This window comes from Carassius auratus, unplaced genomic scaffold (assembly GCF_003368295.1).
Source record: "Carassius auratus strain Wakin unplaced genomic scaffold, ASM336829v1 scaf_tig00216478, whole genome shotgun sequence".
NCBI lineage: Eukaryota > Metazoa > Chordata > Actinopteri > Cypriniformes > Cyprinidae > Carassius > Carassius auratus.
In genome coordinates, this window is record NW_020528588.1 from 12 (window position 1) to 17,705 (window position 17,694).

The 17,694-nt window shown below is 38.6% G+C and overlaps 1 protein-coding gene across 1 annotated transcript; it reads left to right on the forward strand.

The window, feature by feature from the left end:
• Positions 1-7,940: 7,940 nt before the first annotated feature.
• On the forward strand, positions 7,941-16,908 carry LOC113098273 (protocadherin-16-like; the record flags this gene model as incomplete). The annotated part of the gene is made up of 9 exons (XM_026263288.1): positions 7,941-8,177; positions 8,337-9,203; positions 10,248-10,361; positions 10,492-10,703; positions 11,076-11,227; positions 11,593-11,723; positions 11,834-12,120; positions 12,372-12,513; positions 12,838-16,908. Coding segments are annotated over 9 exons (4,760 nt in total), but the record flags the coding sequence as incomplete, so codon positions are not given.
• Positions 16,909-17,694: the final 786 nt, after the last annotated feature.

Sequence of the window (17,694 nt, forward strand, 5' to 3'; positions counted from 1 at the left end):
CAAAAGGTCAAATTCACGTGAATTTTAACGCGTCAACAACACGTTAAATACGTGTATTTCACGCGTAAACAACACGTATTTAACGCGTTAAATACGTGTTGTTTACGTGTTAAAAATCAGCGCGTACTTAACGTGTATTTAACGTGTATTTCACGTGTTAAATACACGTGAAGTACACGTGAAGTACGCGTTAAAAATCAGTTTGAACGGGTCAATGTCATTGGCTGCTGAGGACTTGGGTCAAACCACTTCTGTGAGCTTAGAGGGGTGTACCATTCACAGACAGGCAACCATCATTTAACATGCTATAGATCAGCTTATTCAGCCTTATTATTTTGTCTTTTTTTGTATAGACTATAGAAATAATATAATTTAATTGCAGTTTTATGAAATATTTATTTTTTAATAAATATTAATTGACATTTTTTGGTGATAGTATAATGTTTATAAAAGTTACAGTATTTTGTAATGAAACAGGACTTTTTGTTTAGCTCTTGACTCGCCAAAATATACTATTTAAATACTGTTGCTTTCTGAGTGCCATACACAAAAATACCAACTCATAACTCCACGAATATAGCAAGGAGAGTCAAAAGTTATAGTCTGAATCTACTGTGACGATCCAAGGGGCTGTAGTATTTTATTTTGCCCAGCAGGTGTCATGGGGTAACACTTTTTGTGTCTTTAGGTTAAGTGCTGTGATGCAGGTGTGGAAAATTGATTGTGATTAACCATGCTGCCTATAAGATGCTGGCTTTCTTACCCTCTGGAGGGAGGAGATTGGGGCTTGGTCTTTGCTGGTCTTGCTGTTTGGTGGTCAGGCGGACTTTCTCACGCTCTCCAGTCCAAGGCTTGATGCTGTGTTTTGTATCTTTATATTTTTTTATGTTTTACCTCAATGTGGTTATGGCTGTTTTCTGATTAAAACACATATTTGTGCAAATTTGATTATGTTGTATGGACTCTCTATTCATGTTGCTACTCCTTGATCCAAGGGGTTGTAACACTACGTTCTGTCAAATGTTTAATAGAGCTCTCCAACTGATTCATGGGTTTAGGTATTATTTACATATGAAAGATCATCATGGATTGTTTTGATTTTGGACTCATTTCAATCTGGAGAATCGGCTGTAAATAATGATATGCCATTTTCACAATCAGAGCATGTTTCATGAAGTTATAAAGGTAAAACCATATGTGTGTATTTGGAGTTTTTTTCTTGTTTTGTTATAATTCGATGACTGATATCTTCAAATCTGAATGACAGATTATTGTAAAATTGGGCTCATTTTAATCGAGAGAATTTTAAATTTTCCAATATTATTAAAATAACTAAATTACTAGTAACTACTTCCTGCTCAACTCTGACTTTCAGTAACTAAAAAAATATATATTTGCACATTCTCCTGCTGAGAAATAACTGACAAAATGTAAGAAAAAATATAGTGTTCAAGATCAATTATTTATATCCATCTTATTTGATATTCAATATCTCAGGACATACATAAGTTTAGTTAAAGTATCTGTTTCAAAAGTTTTGTGATAGTATAAGACTTAAGTTAGCATCGAGCATTAACATTTGTGTGGGGGAAATAGTTACAATTGAGGTAAGCAGTCAATTCAGGTTTAAGATATACAAACCATTGAAATCAATATCTGTCTTTAGAAAACAATCATCTCATCTCAGGAATCAACAGCTTTTATTGTGCTTACATTTACAGCTATCGCCAAGCAGGTGGCATTTATTGAAACCCTTTTTTTTGTTCAGCAATTCTGCACTTTTTGTTCAGCGATGCACTCATCAGACAATCAGTTATTAGGGACACAGGTGATGTTATAAGACATAAGCATTTAAGACTTTCAGGATTAGAATGAAAACTTGTACTAGGGTCAGGACAGAAGTATTCTACTGCTACCACCGTCAAAACCAACGCATCAATATTACTAATCATATTTTTCAAACTGCTGAATTAAAATCAATAAACAATAGAAATCATTTGAAAGCTTAGAGTCTGAGCATTACAATGCATATAGCATGTTGATCAACTCCAAAATAGTGCTGAGAAAAAAAAAAATAATAATCATCATTTTGCCATGTACTCTAATATTTATAAAAATATCACACAACTTGGATACACATATGTCATCTGAAAGGTCTCATGAAGTAGAATAAAACAACAGGGCTCTAGGCTAATTTTTTGCACTTGTTACACTAGTGCGCCTAACTTTTTTCTTACAAGTCCACTTTTTTTTTTTTTTTTAAATCGCTGTCCATATAAACAATATTGACTTGTAGCCTAAAAGATTAACTAACAATCTGGTTAACATAATGTATTTGAAGTACATTTCTACAAGAAAGGTAACTTACTGAAAAAGTTTTGGTGCTTAAAGTGTTTCACTGAGGTGAAATTTAAACATAAAACATCTCAAGATATATGAAATAAAAAGAAAATCTAAATTAAGGTTTTAAGGGCTTCAAACTGAACATATAATGGCTCAATGTCTTATGGACTATCCTCCACTGCAGTCACATGCCCCTCAGATGGACAACTCCTGTAGTTTGGCCTTCTTGATCTTTTGGCCTTGGCTAATCCAGCTGGCCACACTCTCTCTAGCATCAAAATCTGCCAGACTTGGCCCTCTACACTGATTCTTATCAGATCTTCCACTGTGTCTGAAAAAAAAAAATGGGACAAATCAGACAAACCTGTCTGATTTGAACAGGTGAACAGTCCCTAAACAGCTTACACTTATTGGATCAGCTATTAAAATAGTTCAGTTTTATATGTAATAGAAAAGTGATTATATTTTGTTAATATAATATATTTTATTAAGTTAAGTTAGAAAAGCGTTTGGAGCATTTTATGTTGTTAAATATAAGTTTTAGGTTTTTTTAAGTAACGACCAAGCTGCCAGCGGCAGACAGTGAGCCTATATGTTTGATGAATTTAGCCTTCTCAAATCATCACGACTTGCCTAAAATAAAATCTATAGATATAAAACAGTTGAAGCATATGACAGTGTTTGTTAGACCCAGATAAATGTAAGCTATCCAATCATTTGTGAGGAGATGCTTCAGAACAGGGAGACGGCAGCATGATCACTTGCAATTTTTTTCTTGGATATGCCATCATTTTTGCTTATAAAAGGTAAAAAATAATACATTATTCGTAACTGTATACACAATATCAACAAAACAGTTGCTCGTTCTGCCGTGTTGTCTTTAATAGGAGTAAAAAAATTAACCGAAACTCAGTGAAAACATATACATATATATATATACATACATACATACATAAATATAGCTTTAAATAACTACTTAACAAAAAAAAAAACTCTTTCATTATAATTATAACCCATAAAGATGTACTTATCTCTAAAAGCGCTTCTAATGAAGAGATGACGAGTCGGGATTGCAATTGTCATGATCCCAGTTCGGTCTCCATCTGCTGGTTCCCTCTTTTCCTTTGCGCTCACTTATCTCTACTCTCATCATCTTCAGCTGTTCCTCGTTCTCCTCCGCTCACCTGCTCTCTATCACCTATCATAGGCTCTCTATTTCTAGCTCTGTCTCTTTCCATTCCCTGTTAGATTATTACTAACCACTTTAGATGTTTCTGACGTTTTTGTGCTTTTTCTACAGACCATTAGTCTAGTCTAGTCTAGTCTAGTCTAGTCAAGTCCTGTCCTGTCTAGTCTTGTCAGGTCGTTTGGAGAGTTTTGTATGGACTGTTTGTTGCTTGTCTTGTTCTCCCCCAGTTATCTGCCGTGAGGAGTAACGAGGGGTCCCCTGCCTCACCTGTAACCTGTCTCGCTGATCACAGGCTTCCCAGACCAGCCACTTTAGGCTCCATTGTTTTGACCAGGAATTATCCCTGTACTCTGCCTTTGTTTTTTGGCCGTTGCGGCTTTGCCTTATTTCTACTAAAAGAGCATTAACTTGCCATTAGCCTCCTGGGTTCTCTCTCTCTCCCTCTCTCTCTCTGTTCCGTGACAGCAACTTCATTCTTGTGATACAGATTCAGAAAACACTAGTTTATTAGTAAATTAAAATATCTTCTTCTTAAGCCTATTATTTGAACGCAGAACTGTTCAGCAGTTCTAAAATATAAAAGTAAGAAGAAGTCAAACAGACTGGAGGCCCGGCCCACATCTGAACAATCGAAGCCCGGCTCGAGGGGTTCCCCTTAAATGGCTCGGTTTACCGGTGCGACTTCAGAGTTTTTTTAGTCGCACCATTGAGAAATTGTTTGAGGCTTTGAATAAACTAGAGCGAGTTTTGTAAAAGAAGTCAACCCCAGACCCATATAATAATAATAATAGGCCTATTGATGTCACCATTTCACTTGTAACCTCATAAAACAAGATTTCAGTGTAAAATTATGCACCAGCATTTAGATTATATTCTCCTTTTTAAAAGAGCCCAAAACTATCTGTCATTTATATCTAAAGATTTTCCTCATAAATTTATAATGCACATAAAACTGCACAGAGAGCATGTAGTTTAGCCAAAAATCTGTGGTAGCTGTCATGTAGGCTTTCCACTGATAACTTCATGAAAAAGCATAGGCTATATCATAAAAAAGACAAGTCACTATTTGCAGATTAAACACAGTCGAAACTCACCATAAAACATTATTTAGATCTAAATATATATTTCATAAAGATATAACACATAGAAAAAAACTTAGGTAATATATCTTAGAAAAAAAAATCAGAGGTTTCAGTCCCGTGCCTCTTAACTTCACCAAACATGCATAGATCCTATGATCAGATCGAAAGATTTCGTTCATAGAGCTGTGACACATGAAAGCAGACTGGCGCACTGAGGCTGCAAAGAAAAACAGCTCGATACTTCACGTTTCGTTTTCATTCATAGCTTCAAGAATCATGCATAGATCATTATTTTCAGAAAATTATCCCAATTAAAATGAGCCCAGAGATACTGTAATCCATGGATGAGATCCAAATATATTGCTATAACACATAAAACCCAACAGGCACAGCGCAACAAATAACTTTAGTTTCCCTTTGCGCTTTTATTAATAACTCCATGAAACATTAGATCATGCAAAAAAAGTCATTTTTTTAGAAAATTCTACAGATTAAAAGGAGCTCAAATTCATCATAATTTGTACACTTGATCTAAATATATTACTTACGATATTATCACACACATGAAATCATTCAACTGAGAAAATAACATAGGTTACGTTTCCATTCATAACTTCATGAAACATGCATAGCTCGTGGAAAATGTTACATTCTCTCAATTAAAATGAGCCCAATTATACAATAATCTGTCATTCAGATTTGAAGATATTCGTAATCGAATTATAACAAAACAAGAAAAAAAAACTTCAAATACACACATGCTACAATATTCTCATGGTTTTACATTTATAACTTCATGAAACATGCTCTGATTGTGAAAAATGGCATATCATTATTTACAGCCGATTCTCCAGATTGAAATGAGTCCAAAATCAAAACAATCCATGATGATCTTTCATATGTAAATAATACCTAAACCCATGAATCAGTTGGAGAGCTCTATTAAACATTTGACAGAACGTAGTGTTACAACCCCTTGGATCAAGGAGTAGCAACATGAATAGAGAGTCCATACAACATAATCAAATTTGCACAAATATGTGTTTTAATCAGAAAACAGCCATAACCACATTGAGGTAAACCATAAAAAAAAATATAAAGATACAAAAACACAGCATCAAGCCTTGGACTGGAGAGCGTGAGAAAGTCCGCCTGACCACCAAACAGCAAGACCAGCAAAGACCAAGCCCCAATCTCCTTCCCTCCAGAGGGTAAGAAAGCCAGCATCTTATAGGCAGCATGGTTAATCACAATCAATTTTCCACACCTGCATCACAGCACTTAACCTAAAGACACAAAAAGTGTTACCCCATGACACCTGCTGGGCAAAATAAAATACTACAGCCCCTTGGATCGTCACAGTAGATTCAGACTATAACTTTTGACTCTCCTTGCTATATTCGTGGAGTTATGAGTTGCTATTTTTGTGTATGGCACTCAGAAAGCAACAGTATTTAAATAGTATATTTTGGCGAGTCAAGAGCTAAACAAAAAGTCCTGTTTCATTACAAAATACTGTAACTTTTATAAACATTATACTATCACCAAAAAATGTTAATTAATATTTATTAAAAAATAAATATTTCATAAAACTGCAATTAAATTATATTATTTCTATAGTCTATACAAAAAAAAAGACAAAATAATAAGGCTGAATAAGCTGATCTATAGCATGTTAAATGATGGTTGCCTGTCTGTGAATGGTACACCCCTCTAAGCTCACAGAAGTGGTTTGACCCAAGTCCTCAGCAGCCAATGACATTGACCCGTTCAAACTGATTTTTAACGCGTACTTCACGTGTATTTAACACGTGAAATACACGTTAAATACACGTTAAGTACGCGCTGATTTTTAACACGTAAACAACACGTATTTAACGCGTTAAATACGTGTTGTTTACGCGTGAAATACACGTATTTAACGTGTTGTTGACGCGTTAAAATTCACGTGAATTTGACCCTCTTGGCCTTCCATATTCGTTACGACGCTTTCGGTTCGGTACGCGGTACGCATTATGTATACCGAACGGTTCGTTGGAGTAATTAATTATATTTGAAAAAAAAAAAAGAGAGAGAAAGAAATATAATGATATGCGTTCAACAAGGTAGCCCAATAACCCAAACAACGTAACAGGCAACGCCCCTGACACTCCCGAAGAAGAAAAAAAACACCATCTTATATGTTTATGTTAGGCTACTCAGCAGGCGCTCGCTCACTCAGTACGCGCTGAAGGCTCGTTGCAAAATAGCCAATGCGTTTAACAGACTAGAAATGAGAAGATCCTCCAATAACCAACAGGTCTGGTGTTTGGGTGCACTTTGGATTCCCTTTAAGCTATAATGGTGATGGCAAGAGAGTGGTGGATAAAAAAACAACGGTATGTCGCATCTGCAACATGACAGGGTACACCAGCGGGAATACAAAAAAAAAAAAAAAAAAAAACACCAGCGGGAATATCTGGGATATATGCGTCAGTACTATCTGGGAAAACACGAAAAAAAGGAGAAACATGCACGCAGCAAACTATCCCTGCAGCATTTAGACACTATAGCTTACAGGGAATCCAACCCAAACACCAGACCTGTTGGTTATTTTAGGATCTTATATTTCTGGTCTGTTAAATGCATTAGACATTTTGCAACGAGCCTTCAGCGCGTGCTGAGTGAGCGAGCGCCTTAGGTGCCGTTCACATATCGTGCCTAAAAACGCATGGAAAACGCTAAGCGCGTCTTTCTCCTCCTTTCCAAAGCGCTCGGGCAGAAGCGCTCATGAGGCGTCTGTCTTTGCTAAGCAACAATGACGTGCTCTCTCCATGAGACGCGGAAATTTCAGCGAAGGATAAATGGATTTGCAGCTCTAAAAATCGCTTGCAGTAGCTCTGCTACTGAATTTATTTCAAAATTGCAATCCATATACAACTATGATCAGCTGTTCCTTCATCTTGGCTGAGCTCTCAACGTTGTTACGGGAAAGGATGAAGCTGATTGGTTGGTTCTTGTCACATGACCCGCGGTTCGCTTGCGGCATTCTGAAAAGTTGAGATGTTTTTACATTTTGCTGTATCTAAAACGTATCGAACCGAACCGAACCGAACCGTGACATCAGTGTATCGAACCGAACCGAACCGTGAATTTTGTGAACCGTTACACCCCTAATATATATATATATATATATATATATATATAAATTTTCCCCCAGATTTATTTAAAATACAGTAACAATTAATAGTAACATCAATGGCCTAAATATTCTTATATTATAATCAAAATATTATTTTATGTAATTATAATTTATTATTAAACTGATAATGCATTTAATAATCCAGTTTTTATCTCTTTTGTCTATGCAATAGTGTACGCAAAAGATGGAGGCATACCCCCTAACTTTGCCAAGGCGAAAGTGCACATCACAGTGCTGGATGTGAATGATAATTCTCCTTCTTTCGGGCGGCAGCATTATAGCCTGGAAGTGCCTGAGAACCAAGATCCCGTGGAGCTGTTCACCCTCAAAGCCACAGACCTGGACACTGAAGAGAGTGGACGACTGGAATATAAAATCACTGGTAAAACAATTTTGAGTTTTAGATTGTTTGTACAGAGGAGCATGTAGAAGAACTTCTACAACCGGAGTCTATGGGTTAAAAAAAACTTGTTTCTTATAAAAAGAAGATTCAGTCTGCTTGATTGTTAACAAATGTTGTGTCTGTGTGTTGCAATTCTAGCTGGTGACCCAGATGGTGACTTTCGACTTGATGGTTTCTCTGGAGCTCTGTCTACCTCAAGACCTCTGGACCGAGAACAGAAGAACAGTTATTCTTTGAAAGTGGTGGTCCAGGATCACGGCAGCCCGTCTCTGAGCAGCACAGCCACTGTGGAGATCTCAGTTCTTGATGTAAACGACAACAGCCCTAAGTTTGGAAGCAGTAGCTACACCGTCGATGTCTCAGAAGATGCAGCTGTAGGTTTGGTGGTGTTGGATGCTACAGCCATAGACGTGGATGAAGGCGAAAATGGTCAGATCTTATACTTCCTTAGCCAAGAGGCCAAAGGTGCGTTCACAGTACATCCAGACACGGGAAAGATCACAACCACAGCACTCCTGGACCGAGAGAAAAGAGCTTCTTACATCTTCCAAGTGTATGCAGTTGATCTATCACCCGCTGCTCCCCGCAACACCACAGCCCAGGTGACAATTAACATCCTGGACGTCAACGACAATGCACCATTCTTCATCCAAGACCCGCTGATTATCAACGTGTCCAGTGGAAGTGTGTCCACGCATCAGGTGGTGGCCACCATGAGAGCAGAAGATAAGGATTTTGGAGCAAATGGTTCGGTGTTCTACCGGTTTTCAATGCCAGTAAGAGGATTTGCTATTAACTCGCTAACAGGGGAGATCCAGACCACCGAGAAGCTCCAGACCCTGACACAAACTCAGCGCACCCTCATAGTGGAGGCGATGGACCAGGGCAGTCCTCCCCAGTCTTCTCTAGGAGTGGTGATCATCTATGTGAAGGAGCAAGATTACAAGGGCATTCGATTCTCTCGAACCGCCAGAGATGTTAGCATACAGGAGAATGCAGCTAAAGGTAGGCAGAGCATTTTTACAATTTAAATGATTGTGCTATTAGCCTGCAAGATTTTTGTTATAAAAACTAACCATTTTTTCCTTGCAGTCCGTTTCATGGAAAAAAGGATTGAAAATCACAGTATAACAAATGATGAAGATGAATAAAGTAAACATCAGCATTATACATATACATGTTTCTGGTATATTTTTATTTAAAAATTAAAAAAGAAAAAAAAGAAAAATGTAAATAAGGGGTAAATTCATTAAAAGAAAAAAATATTTTTTGTTGTTGTTTTAGCTGACGTCATTACAGCCAAGCACGTTTATGTCAAGAACAAAAAAAAGTTAATCAACCTATTTTAGATAATTACATTTGTAAATAAAATAACAATAATAATAATAATAATTACAATATTTATAAAATATTGTTATTAAAATTATTGGAAATTATTTATGCAAGTTTTTGGAAAAAAATTATAATATTTATTATAATACTTTATAATAATTTAAAAATCATTTAATTCCAGTTAGCATGAATGTATGAGACAGATTATGACAATAAGCGCAAATTACAGATTTGAACAATTGGGACATATAGAGATGCTATTTTTTTATGATCTGATCAATTTCAGTTGGATAATTGTACCCTACTTTTTTTTACTTACTGTATAAATATCCTGTTTCAACTAAACACATTTCAAGTTTCTATAAGCAAAATGGGGTGCAAGTTACACTTCATGTTGACTTCAAATGCAAACAAGTATTCACTTTCATTAAATGACATGTAGAAATCCCATCTTCTCGGTACATTGCAAAAGTATACAGACCTTTTTTATTATTATTATAAATCCAAAACTAAAAGTTATTCTTTGTGGTATCTTCATTTCAAAGCACTGGCATGAGGCAGTTGAAAACTTTTGCAATGAACTGCATGATGAAACTGCAGCATTGTATTTCAGCACTCACTGGCACTGCCAGTTTTGTGAAGCACTGAAAGCCAATCCATCAATTTAAGTGAGTGTGGCAGAGTATTGAGTTATTTTGTGTGTATTTTTCCCCTTAGGCACTGCAGTCGCCCAGGCTCAGGCTCAGCACCCTGATGGCACCCGAGACGGCATCACTTACAGCATCTTCAGTGGGAACAAATACCATTCCTTCACCATCAGCTCTAGTACAGGTCAGATGGGAACCCTGTGAAATGTGAAAACAGCTTGATTTTGACAAGATGCATGCATAAACTCATCGGAAATCTGAAAAATAATATTGCTAAGTTGACCTACTTCACTGCATCGTTGGTGCTTTCATAGGTGAAATCTGGGTACAGAGCTCAAATGGCCTGGATTTTGAGGACACTCCAAGACTCCGTCTAGTGGTGAAGGCTGAAACTACATCCTCAAGCTCCTTTATGGCTGTCAACCTGATTCTTCAGGATGTCAATGACAACCTACCCCGATTCCAGCTGCAGAACTATGTGGCTTATATGCATGAAGCACAGGGCTATGACTTTCCCATCATTCAGGCAAGGGGTCTCTTATTTGTTTGGTATTTCTAAAAGGTCAAAGGTAATTGATAACATATGGGGAAAAGTATTAAAAACAAAAATGTTCTACAGATTACTGTGTTTTGCATAGTTTTGCCATACTTGCAGGACATCTGAGCAAATTTACCCTTGAAAACAGTATTATTTTTGTTAACCATATAAAGCATTAAATTATTTACCTGTTTTTTTTTTTTTGCATCTGTTTCTGACTTCACGTCAGTAAGTGTTAGATTTAAACCATGTGTGATGTTGTAGTTCCTTATAAAGTTACTTGTACTCAAATTTAGCATCTGGCGAGTGTTTATTTCATACCCAGCCTGTGCTTAATCAGCCTGTTTTCAAATGCATTAGGTTGTGGCTGAAGATGTTGACCAGGGTCAGAATGGTCAGGTGACTTACTCCATTGAGTCTTCGAGTCAAAGTGGCCTTTTCAAGATTGACCCTCTAACTGGCAGTATCACAACTGCGGCCATTATGGACAGAGAAATCTGGACACAGGCACAGTGAGTGTATATCATGTTTGCTCAAGCAGTGAAGTCATTGCTCTGCAGGTCTTTAATTTCCTTCTGTTCTGTGGAATGTAACTGTCCTCTCCAGCATCATTTAGTTTGTGTGTGTGATGTGTTCAAGCCCTCGCAGTTTTTTGACCTTATGTTTTTGTTTCTAAAATGTTCCCCAACTCCTATAAAGCTGTGTGCTTTTAATTTACTACATTTTTGGTCTGGTAGTTCTTTTGGATTGTTGTAGGAAAGCTTTTTGTTAAAAAAGTTTGCTCTCTCAATCCCAAAAATAAACTGAACAGAAACATTTCTCACATTATATATGTTAGGAACAATTCATTTAATTCATTTTATTTTATTTCCATCAGGCTGGTGATTAAAGCCACTGATCGTGGCAGCCCCAAACTAGTAGGCACTGCCACCATTACAGTGATTATTGTCGACCTCAATGATAACAGTCCCACCATCCCCGTGCCACGAGAAGTTAGAGTGCCAGAGAGTAAGTAGATGAATGGTGACCTTTGGCCTTTTAACCTTGAAAGACATGATATAAAGCATTTTTATAATTGTACATGTATTTGAAAGTTGTGTCCTTGCTTCCCATTGCAGACTCTCTTATCGGCACTGAGATCACCCTGGTTACTGGAAATGATGTGGATTCTAGCCCAGTGCTCTCTTACTCTTTACAACTGGATGCTTCATCACAGGGAAAATTTGATATCCATCGTTACAACGGCCGTGTGTCTCTGACAGCACCACTGGACTTTGAGGAGAGGACATGGTACACATTGACTATTCGAGCTTCAGATTCAAAGCACCAGAGTGAAGCCAATTTGACTGTGTTGGTGGAGGACGTAAATGATAATGCACCAACTTTTGCACAAGACCTATATCAGGTGATTGTTTTCTTTCTACCATTTAAAGTATTTTAAAACAATGTCTATCTCTTATTATTGGGACTGATAAAGGTTTATCTGCTGCTAAAACACATGCGTTTATTCCAGAATAAATATCCTTGCAGTCATTCACACCAGAGTATGCTGTTGTCATTACGTATTCAGCAGATGCTTTTATTCAAAATGACATCACTGTGGATACAGGATAAAGCATGCCAAGTAACAGCTGTTTTGTTGCTTTTGGTTTCCAGGTAACACTTCCAGAACATTCTCCATCAGGCAGTCCCATTATCACAGTAACAGCAACAGATCGAGATTCAGGAGAAAATGGAAAGGTCACTTATCGAGTGGTGTCTTCAACGAGGGACAGGTTTTACATTGATCCTAAAAACGGTATAATACCAGTATTTATACTAAGCATGTTCATCATAGGCAGTGGCTATTTATACAATAAAAAGCCCGTATATGCTATTTGTATGAAGTGTAAATAGTGGTAAATAAATATGCACCAAGTATAAGTAGCAACAAGCATTTTGTTTATAAAAAGTTTAATTAGTAGTAGATGCTATTTACATAAAGTGGTGTGTGGTGTTAATGAAAACCACCTCTACAAGGTCAGTTGTGCTTTGTTTAAATTGCCACTGCCTCTAGTTTTACCATATAGTTTATATTTAAAGCATTAATATTGTAGTAAAAGCACTTCTCATGTCTTTACAGGCACACTTTTCATCAGACAGAAAGCAGAATTTGACCCGGAGCAGCCTTCTGTGAGTGTAGTGATCGAAGCTCGTGATGGAGGGTCTCCACCGCTGTCATCTTCTGCTACAGTACAAGTTCAGCTGATAGACGTCAATGATAATGCCCCTATATTCCACCAGTTGGAGTACAAAGCCACAGTGTCTGAGGACCAGTTACCTGGAGCCACCATCCTAACATTAGAGGCAGTAGACAGAGACCTATCTCAGGAAAACTCTGGTTTTGATTTCGCAATAGCCAGTGGGAATATTGGAAATGCTTTCCAGATTGAGAGTAGCGTTCGTTTCATAGAGGGCCATGGCTTCCAGACGGTAGGAACCCTGATCCTAGCAGAGCGACTGGATTTTGAGGCATTGTCACGCTATAATCTCACCATCGCGGTCTCGGATCGTGGTGTTCCCCAACGCAGCTCCAGTGTACCAGCCATCATCACAGTCACTGATGTGAATGACAACCCTCCTGTCTTTGGCAGAGCTGAGTACATAGTTTCTTTGAGTGAAGGGGCAGCTGCTGGTACAGAAATCTTGCGTGTGACTGCAACTGATCCTGATTCAGCTCCCTATGCAGAGGTCCAGTACAGCATCAGCTCTGGAGATGAGATGAAACTCTTCTCTGTGGATCAGTGGACTGGGGCAGTGAGGCTTCAAAAACCTTTGGACAGAGAGAGCCGAACATCTCATGTGGTTATAGTACAAGCCTCAGATGGCCATGGTCATTTTGCCTTGGCTCCTATTAGTGTAGAGGTTAAGGACATCAATGACAACAGACCTTACTTTCCCATTGCTACATTGACAGCCAGTATTCGTGAGAACCAGCCACCCAACTCTGCCGTGACTGTATTACATGCAATCGATTATGATACAGGTGTTTATGGACAGCTGAAGTATTATTTAATGGACCACGCAGGAAAGGACATCTTCTTGGTGGATCCAAATTCGGGAGAAGTTCGAACCAGGCAGATTTTTGATTTTGAGAAGGTGAACTCATTTAACTTCATTGCTTTGGCTGTGGATGCAGGCAATAACTCGGCTACTGTCACAGTGCAGGTCTACGTAACAGGAGAGGATGAGTATGACCCAGTTTTCACCACTTCAGACTTGTCCTTTGAGGTACCAGAGGGAGCCAAGAAAGGTCAGAGTATTGGGCAAGTACAGGCCAAAGATGAGGATGGTGGGGTGGATGGGATTGTACTCTACTCCTTCCCCAATTCCTCTCCTTACTTTGATGTGAATAAGACCACCGGTATAATCTACCTAAAGATGGACAGCTCAGGGAGCTCAAGCGGAGGGAGTCGCTCAAAGAGGGAGACTCGCCTAATGACTATGGATGTGACTGCCCACAGCCCTCTTGACACCTCAAGAATAGCTTCCGCTCAGGTCACCATTGACGTTACCAACACATCCTTTGGTCTTGCAACAGACTTTAACGTCCTCTTGGTGAGCATAATTGCTGCCTCTCTTGGAGTAATAGTCCTGTTAGTCATAATTGCTGTAGCACTTTATCTAGTAAGATCAAAGCGCAAGAAGAAAGGACAAGACACTGGGAATAGTACCGTATCTTCAGGCACAGCTTTGCAGAAGTTGGATGAGTCTAAACCCACAGGGGGTGACAGGATCTATCATCAGGCGCTTCCTGGATATGCAGGTGAAGAAGAAGGAACTGGTGGAGGCTCATATACTCGAGGAGGATCTCTAGATCCTTCTCACTCCAGTGGACGGGGATCTGCAGAAGCAGCAGAGGATGACGAAATCCGTATGATCAATGAATATCCAAGAGTTGCAAGCATTACCTCCTCCATGCAAGAGCACATTTCTGCCAGGGGCCCTGATTCAGGTATCCAACAGGATGCAGACCAACTCTCTGATATTTCTTGTGAACCAGGACCACTTGATGCAAGCCAGTGGTTCAAAACTAAGAAACTTGGGAGCATCAGTGGGAGTCTCAGTGGTACCCTACTCTCTGGTCAGCTCCCAGCCTACAGAGACGAAGGTGGGGGCTACCTTGGAGTAGGTCGTGGGTTAAATATTTCCCACCCAAAAGATTATTCTTTCCCTGAGGATGGCAAACCCTCGGTCGATGGCTCCCTCACAGCCATAGTGGCAAGTGATGAGGAACTGCGAGGCAGCTACAACTGGGACTACCTTCTCAACTGGTGCCCTCAGTTCCAACCCTTAGCCAGTGTCTTTACAGAGATTGCCAGGCTAAAGGATGAGAACTTACCTCCCAACAATCCACGCAGACCCTTCCAACCCAAAGTTAAGATAGATCCCAAGCCAAGAATTGACCCTCCACCACTCATTACCTCAGTGGCTCATCCGGGAGCCAAATCTGTCCCACCTAAGCCTGCCATAGCACGGACGTTTCATCACTTAGCATCTCTAAGGCGTTCACCTATAAGCCACGAGGGCTCCATCTCCTCAGCAGCCATGTCTCCTAGTTTCTCCCCTTCACTGTCCCCACTTGCTGCACGGTCCCCAGCTGTCTCCCCATTTGGTGTCACTCAAGGTCCCTCAGCCTCCATCATCAGCACCACAGAGCACTCTCTGGAGAACAGTGATGAGGCGGAGATGAGGATTTAATGCAACATTGCATTCTATTTTGTGGAGGCCATTTTGTCTTTTGATAAGACACTTTACTCGCTCTTAGTAATGTTGCATACCTGGAAAGGCAGTCGCTCAGCCGTAATGGTGACGCAGGTGTCTGGTTACTAAAAGGGTAAAAAACATTGTGTGGCGACATTACCCTTCTTCAGAGCCACCGCAGTGTTGATGTGAAGAGTTGTGTGTGGCTTTGTTTTGTCTCACTGGCTGGCCAGGGAGGCAAGACGCTGAATGCTCCTTTGGTTTTTTCCTTTTTATATTGATGACTCAAACAGCTTTGAAACTGCAGTGTTATGTTAAGTCCATCCAAAATAGCTGCTATTGTCATACTTTGTAGGTTGCAATGAGAACTTTGTAGAAACTCAAACTGATGTCATTATGTATGTTTGTTTATGACTGGGATTTTTTTTTTTTTTTTTTTTTTTACAGTGCTACTCAGTTTCATTTACATTTTTTTAAATGGAGGACTTGCCATTGCTTTGAGTGTTCGTACATTTTAGTGACATTCTTTGTATGTATATTTATATGTATGCTAGCCATAATAAGTGTATTATCATTGTATAGTGTCTAGGATCACCATACTGTGCGGTTGTGAAATTTTGTGACACTTGTAATGTGAATGATTGGAAGATTGTTGTATTTTATTATTTATAAACAGAAAGGCTGAAATTGTTGAAACTTCCCATGTTGCATAGTGTTGTATTATAGTTCTTTTGAAGTTGTATTGTCCCTTGCCCTTTCAACTAGATTGTTAGCATCTTAGCTAATTTATTTAAAAAAAAAAAAAGAAAAAAAAAAGGCAATACTTTTTTCGGCTCATCTGAACCTTTCGGGAAATTGGTAAAACTTAAAAGACTCTTTTCTGTGTAAATAGTTTCTTACAAAACTGCAGCTCTCTCACACTGTTTTGTGCTGCTTTTTCTGACAATAAAAAAGTTTTGTATTGTCTACATAACCTATAGTTGGTTTATTGATAAGTTTAGCCCATAATCTGGGATGCAGTTTATTTACTTTTCAGAATGAAGTGAATCACTAGGAAATTGACCTTTTTTTGTAATAGTCAGTGAATGTTTTCTGCTTTGAGAAGAAATTTCAGAAGTGCCCTGCTTTTTTTCCTCTCTCTCAATCTTTGTGGAAAGCGATTTAAGCATTTGAATGACCTTCCAGAGCTGTTTTGCTACCTCTGGTGCATGCCTGATACCGTCACTGCCTCAAGTATAACTGGCCCCTGTTTAGCACCCAGAAAAGATGCAAGGAAAAGAGGGACCTGGCATTTTTGAAGACTTACACAATTCATCTTAAAAGTTGACAATTGTCTCACAGTATGGAAAACATCACTTTCCAAGACGACTGCCTGCATTCCGGCAGCAGTACAGTTTAAATCATCTGTACATATTTAAATATTAAATTCCTACTGATTTCTTTTGTCAAACCTGAGTCTTCTGTCTTCCTTTCTCCAAGTTTAAATCAAGAAGTGGATGGGGAGGTACATGTAACTGAAATGTAGCAAAAGGCCAATCATCTGGCTTTTAGAAAAAAGGAAACAGGAGAGGTCAGAGTCAAATTCGTCCTTCATTAAAAAGCGATTTGAGAAAATACAGTATGTTCCAAAGACCTAGACTAGACCCGGGCCTGTGTATTAGCCAGAGACAGGGTCTGTCCATTCTCAAATCAGTTGCAGCCATGAAGAAACATTTCCTCAAATTCAATTTGTCCATACAAAATGTAAATAAGATGTATATTGATAATTACACAGCATATAAATTAGCCAAATCAAATAGCTATGACTGATGATATTTGCTTTAGTCGTGCTGTATATGTACGGCAATCACACATGCATTCTCGTAATCATGTCATGTACCTTTCCAGATGCAATGGCCAAAAAATACCGCATTTTCATACACCATCAGAAAAATAATAGCCTGTGTCTGAGGTAGTATCCTCGAAAGGTATACCTTTGTATCTAATTTAAACCAAAGGGTGAAAATATTAGTATCTTTCAAGGATACTGCACCAGTAACAAGCTGTTGTACGCTAAAGGTACTTTTTTTCAGACATGAAACTGAAATGCTCTCCAGTTTTGTCTTCATTTCTACCGTATTGAGTTTTCTGATCCCCTGCTGTGAAGTTGGTGTTGGCAGAGATTCAGATCTTCTCCATCTCAGTGCTTTGCATGTCTAACTGATTTACACCATCCCAGATATCACGAAGAAACAAC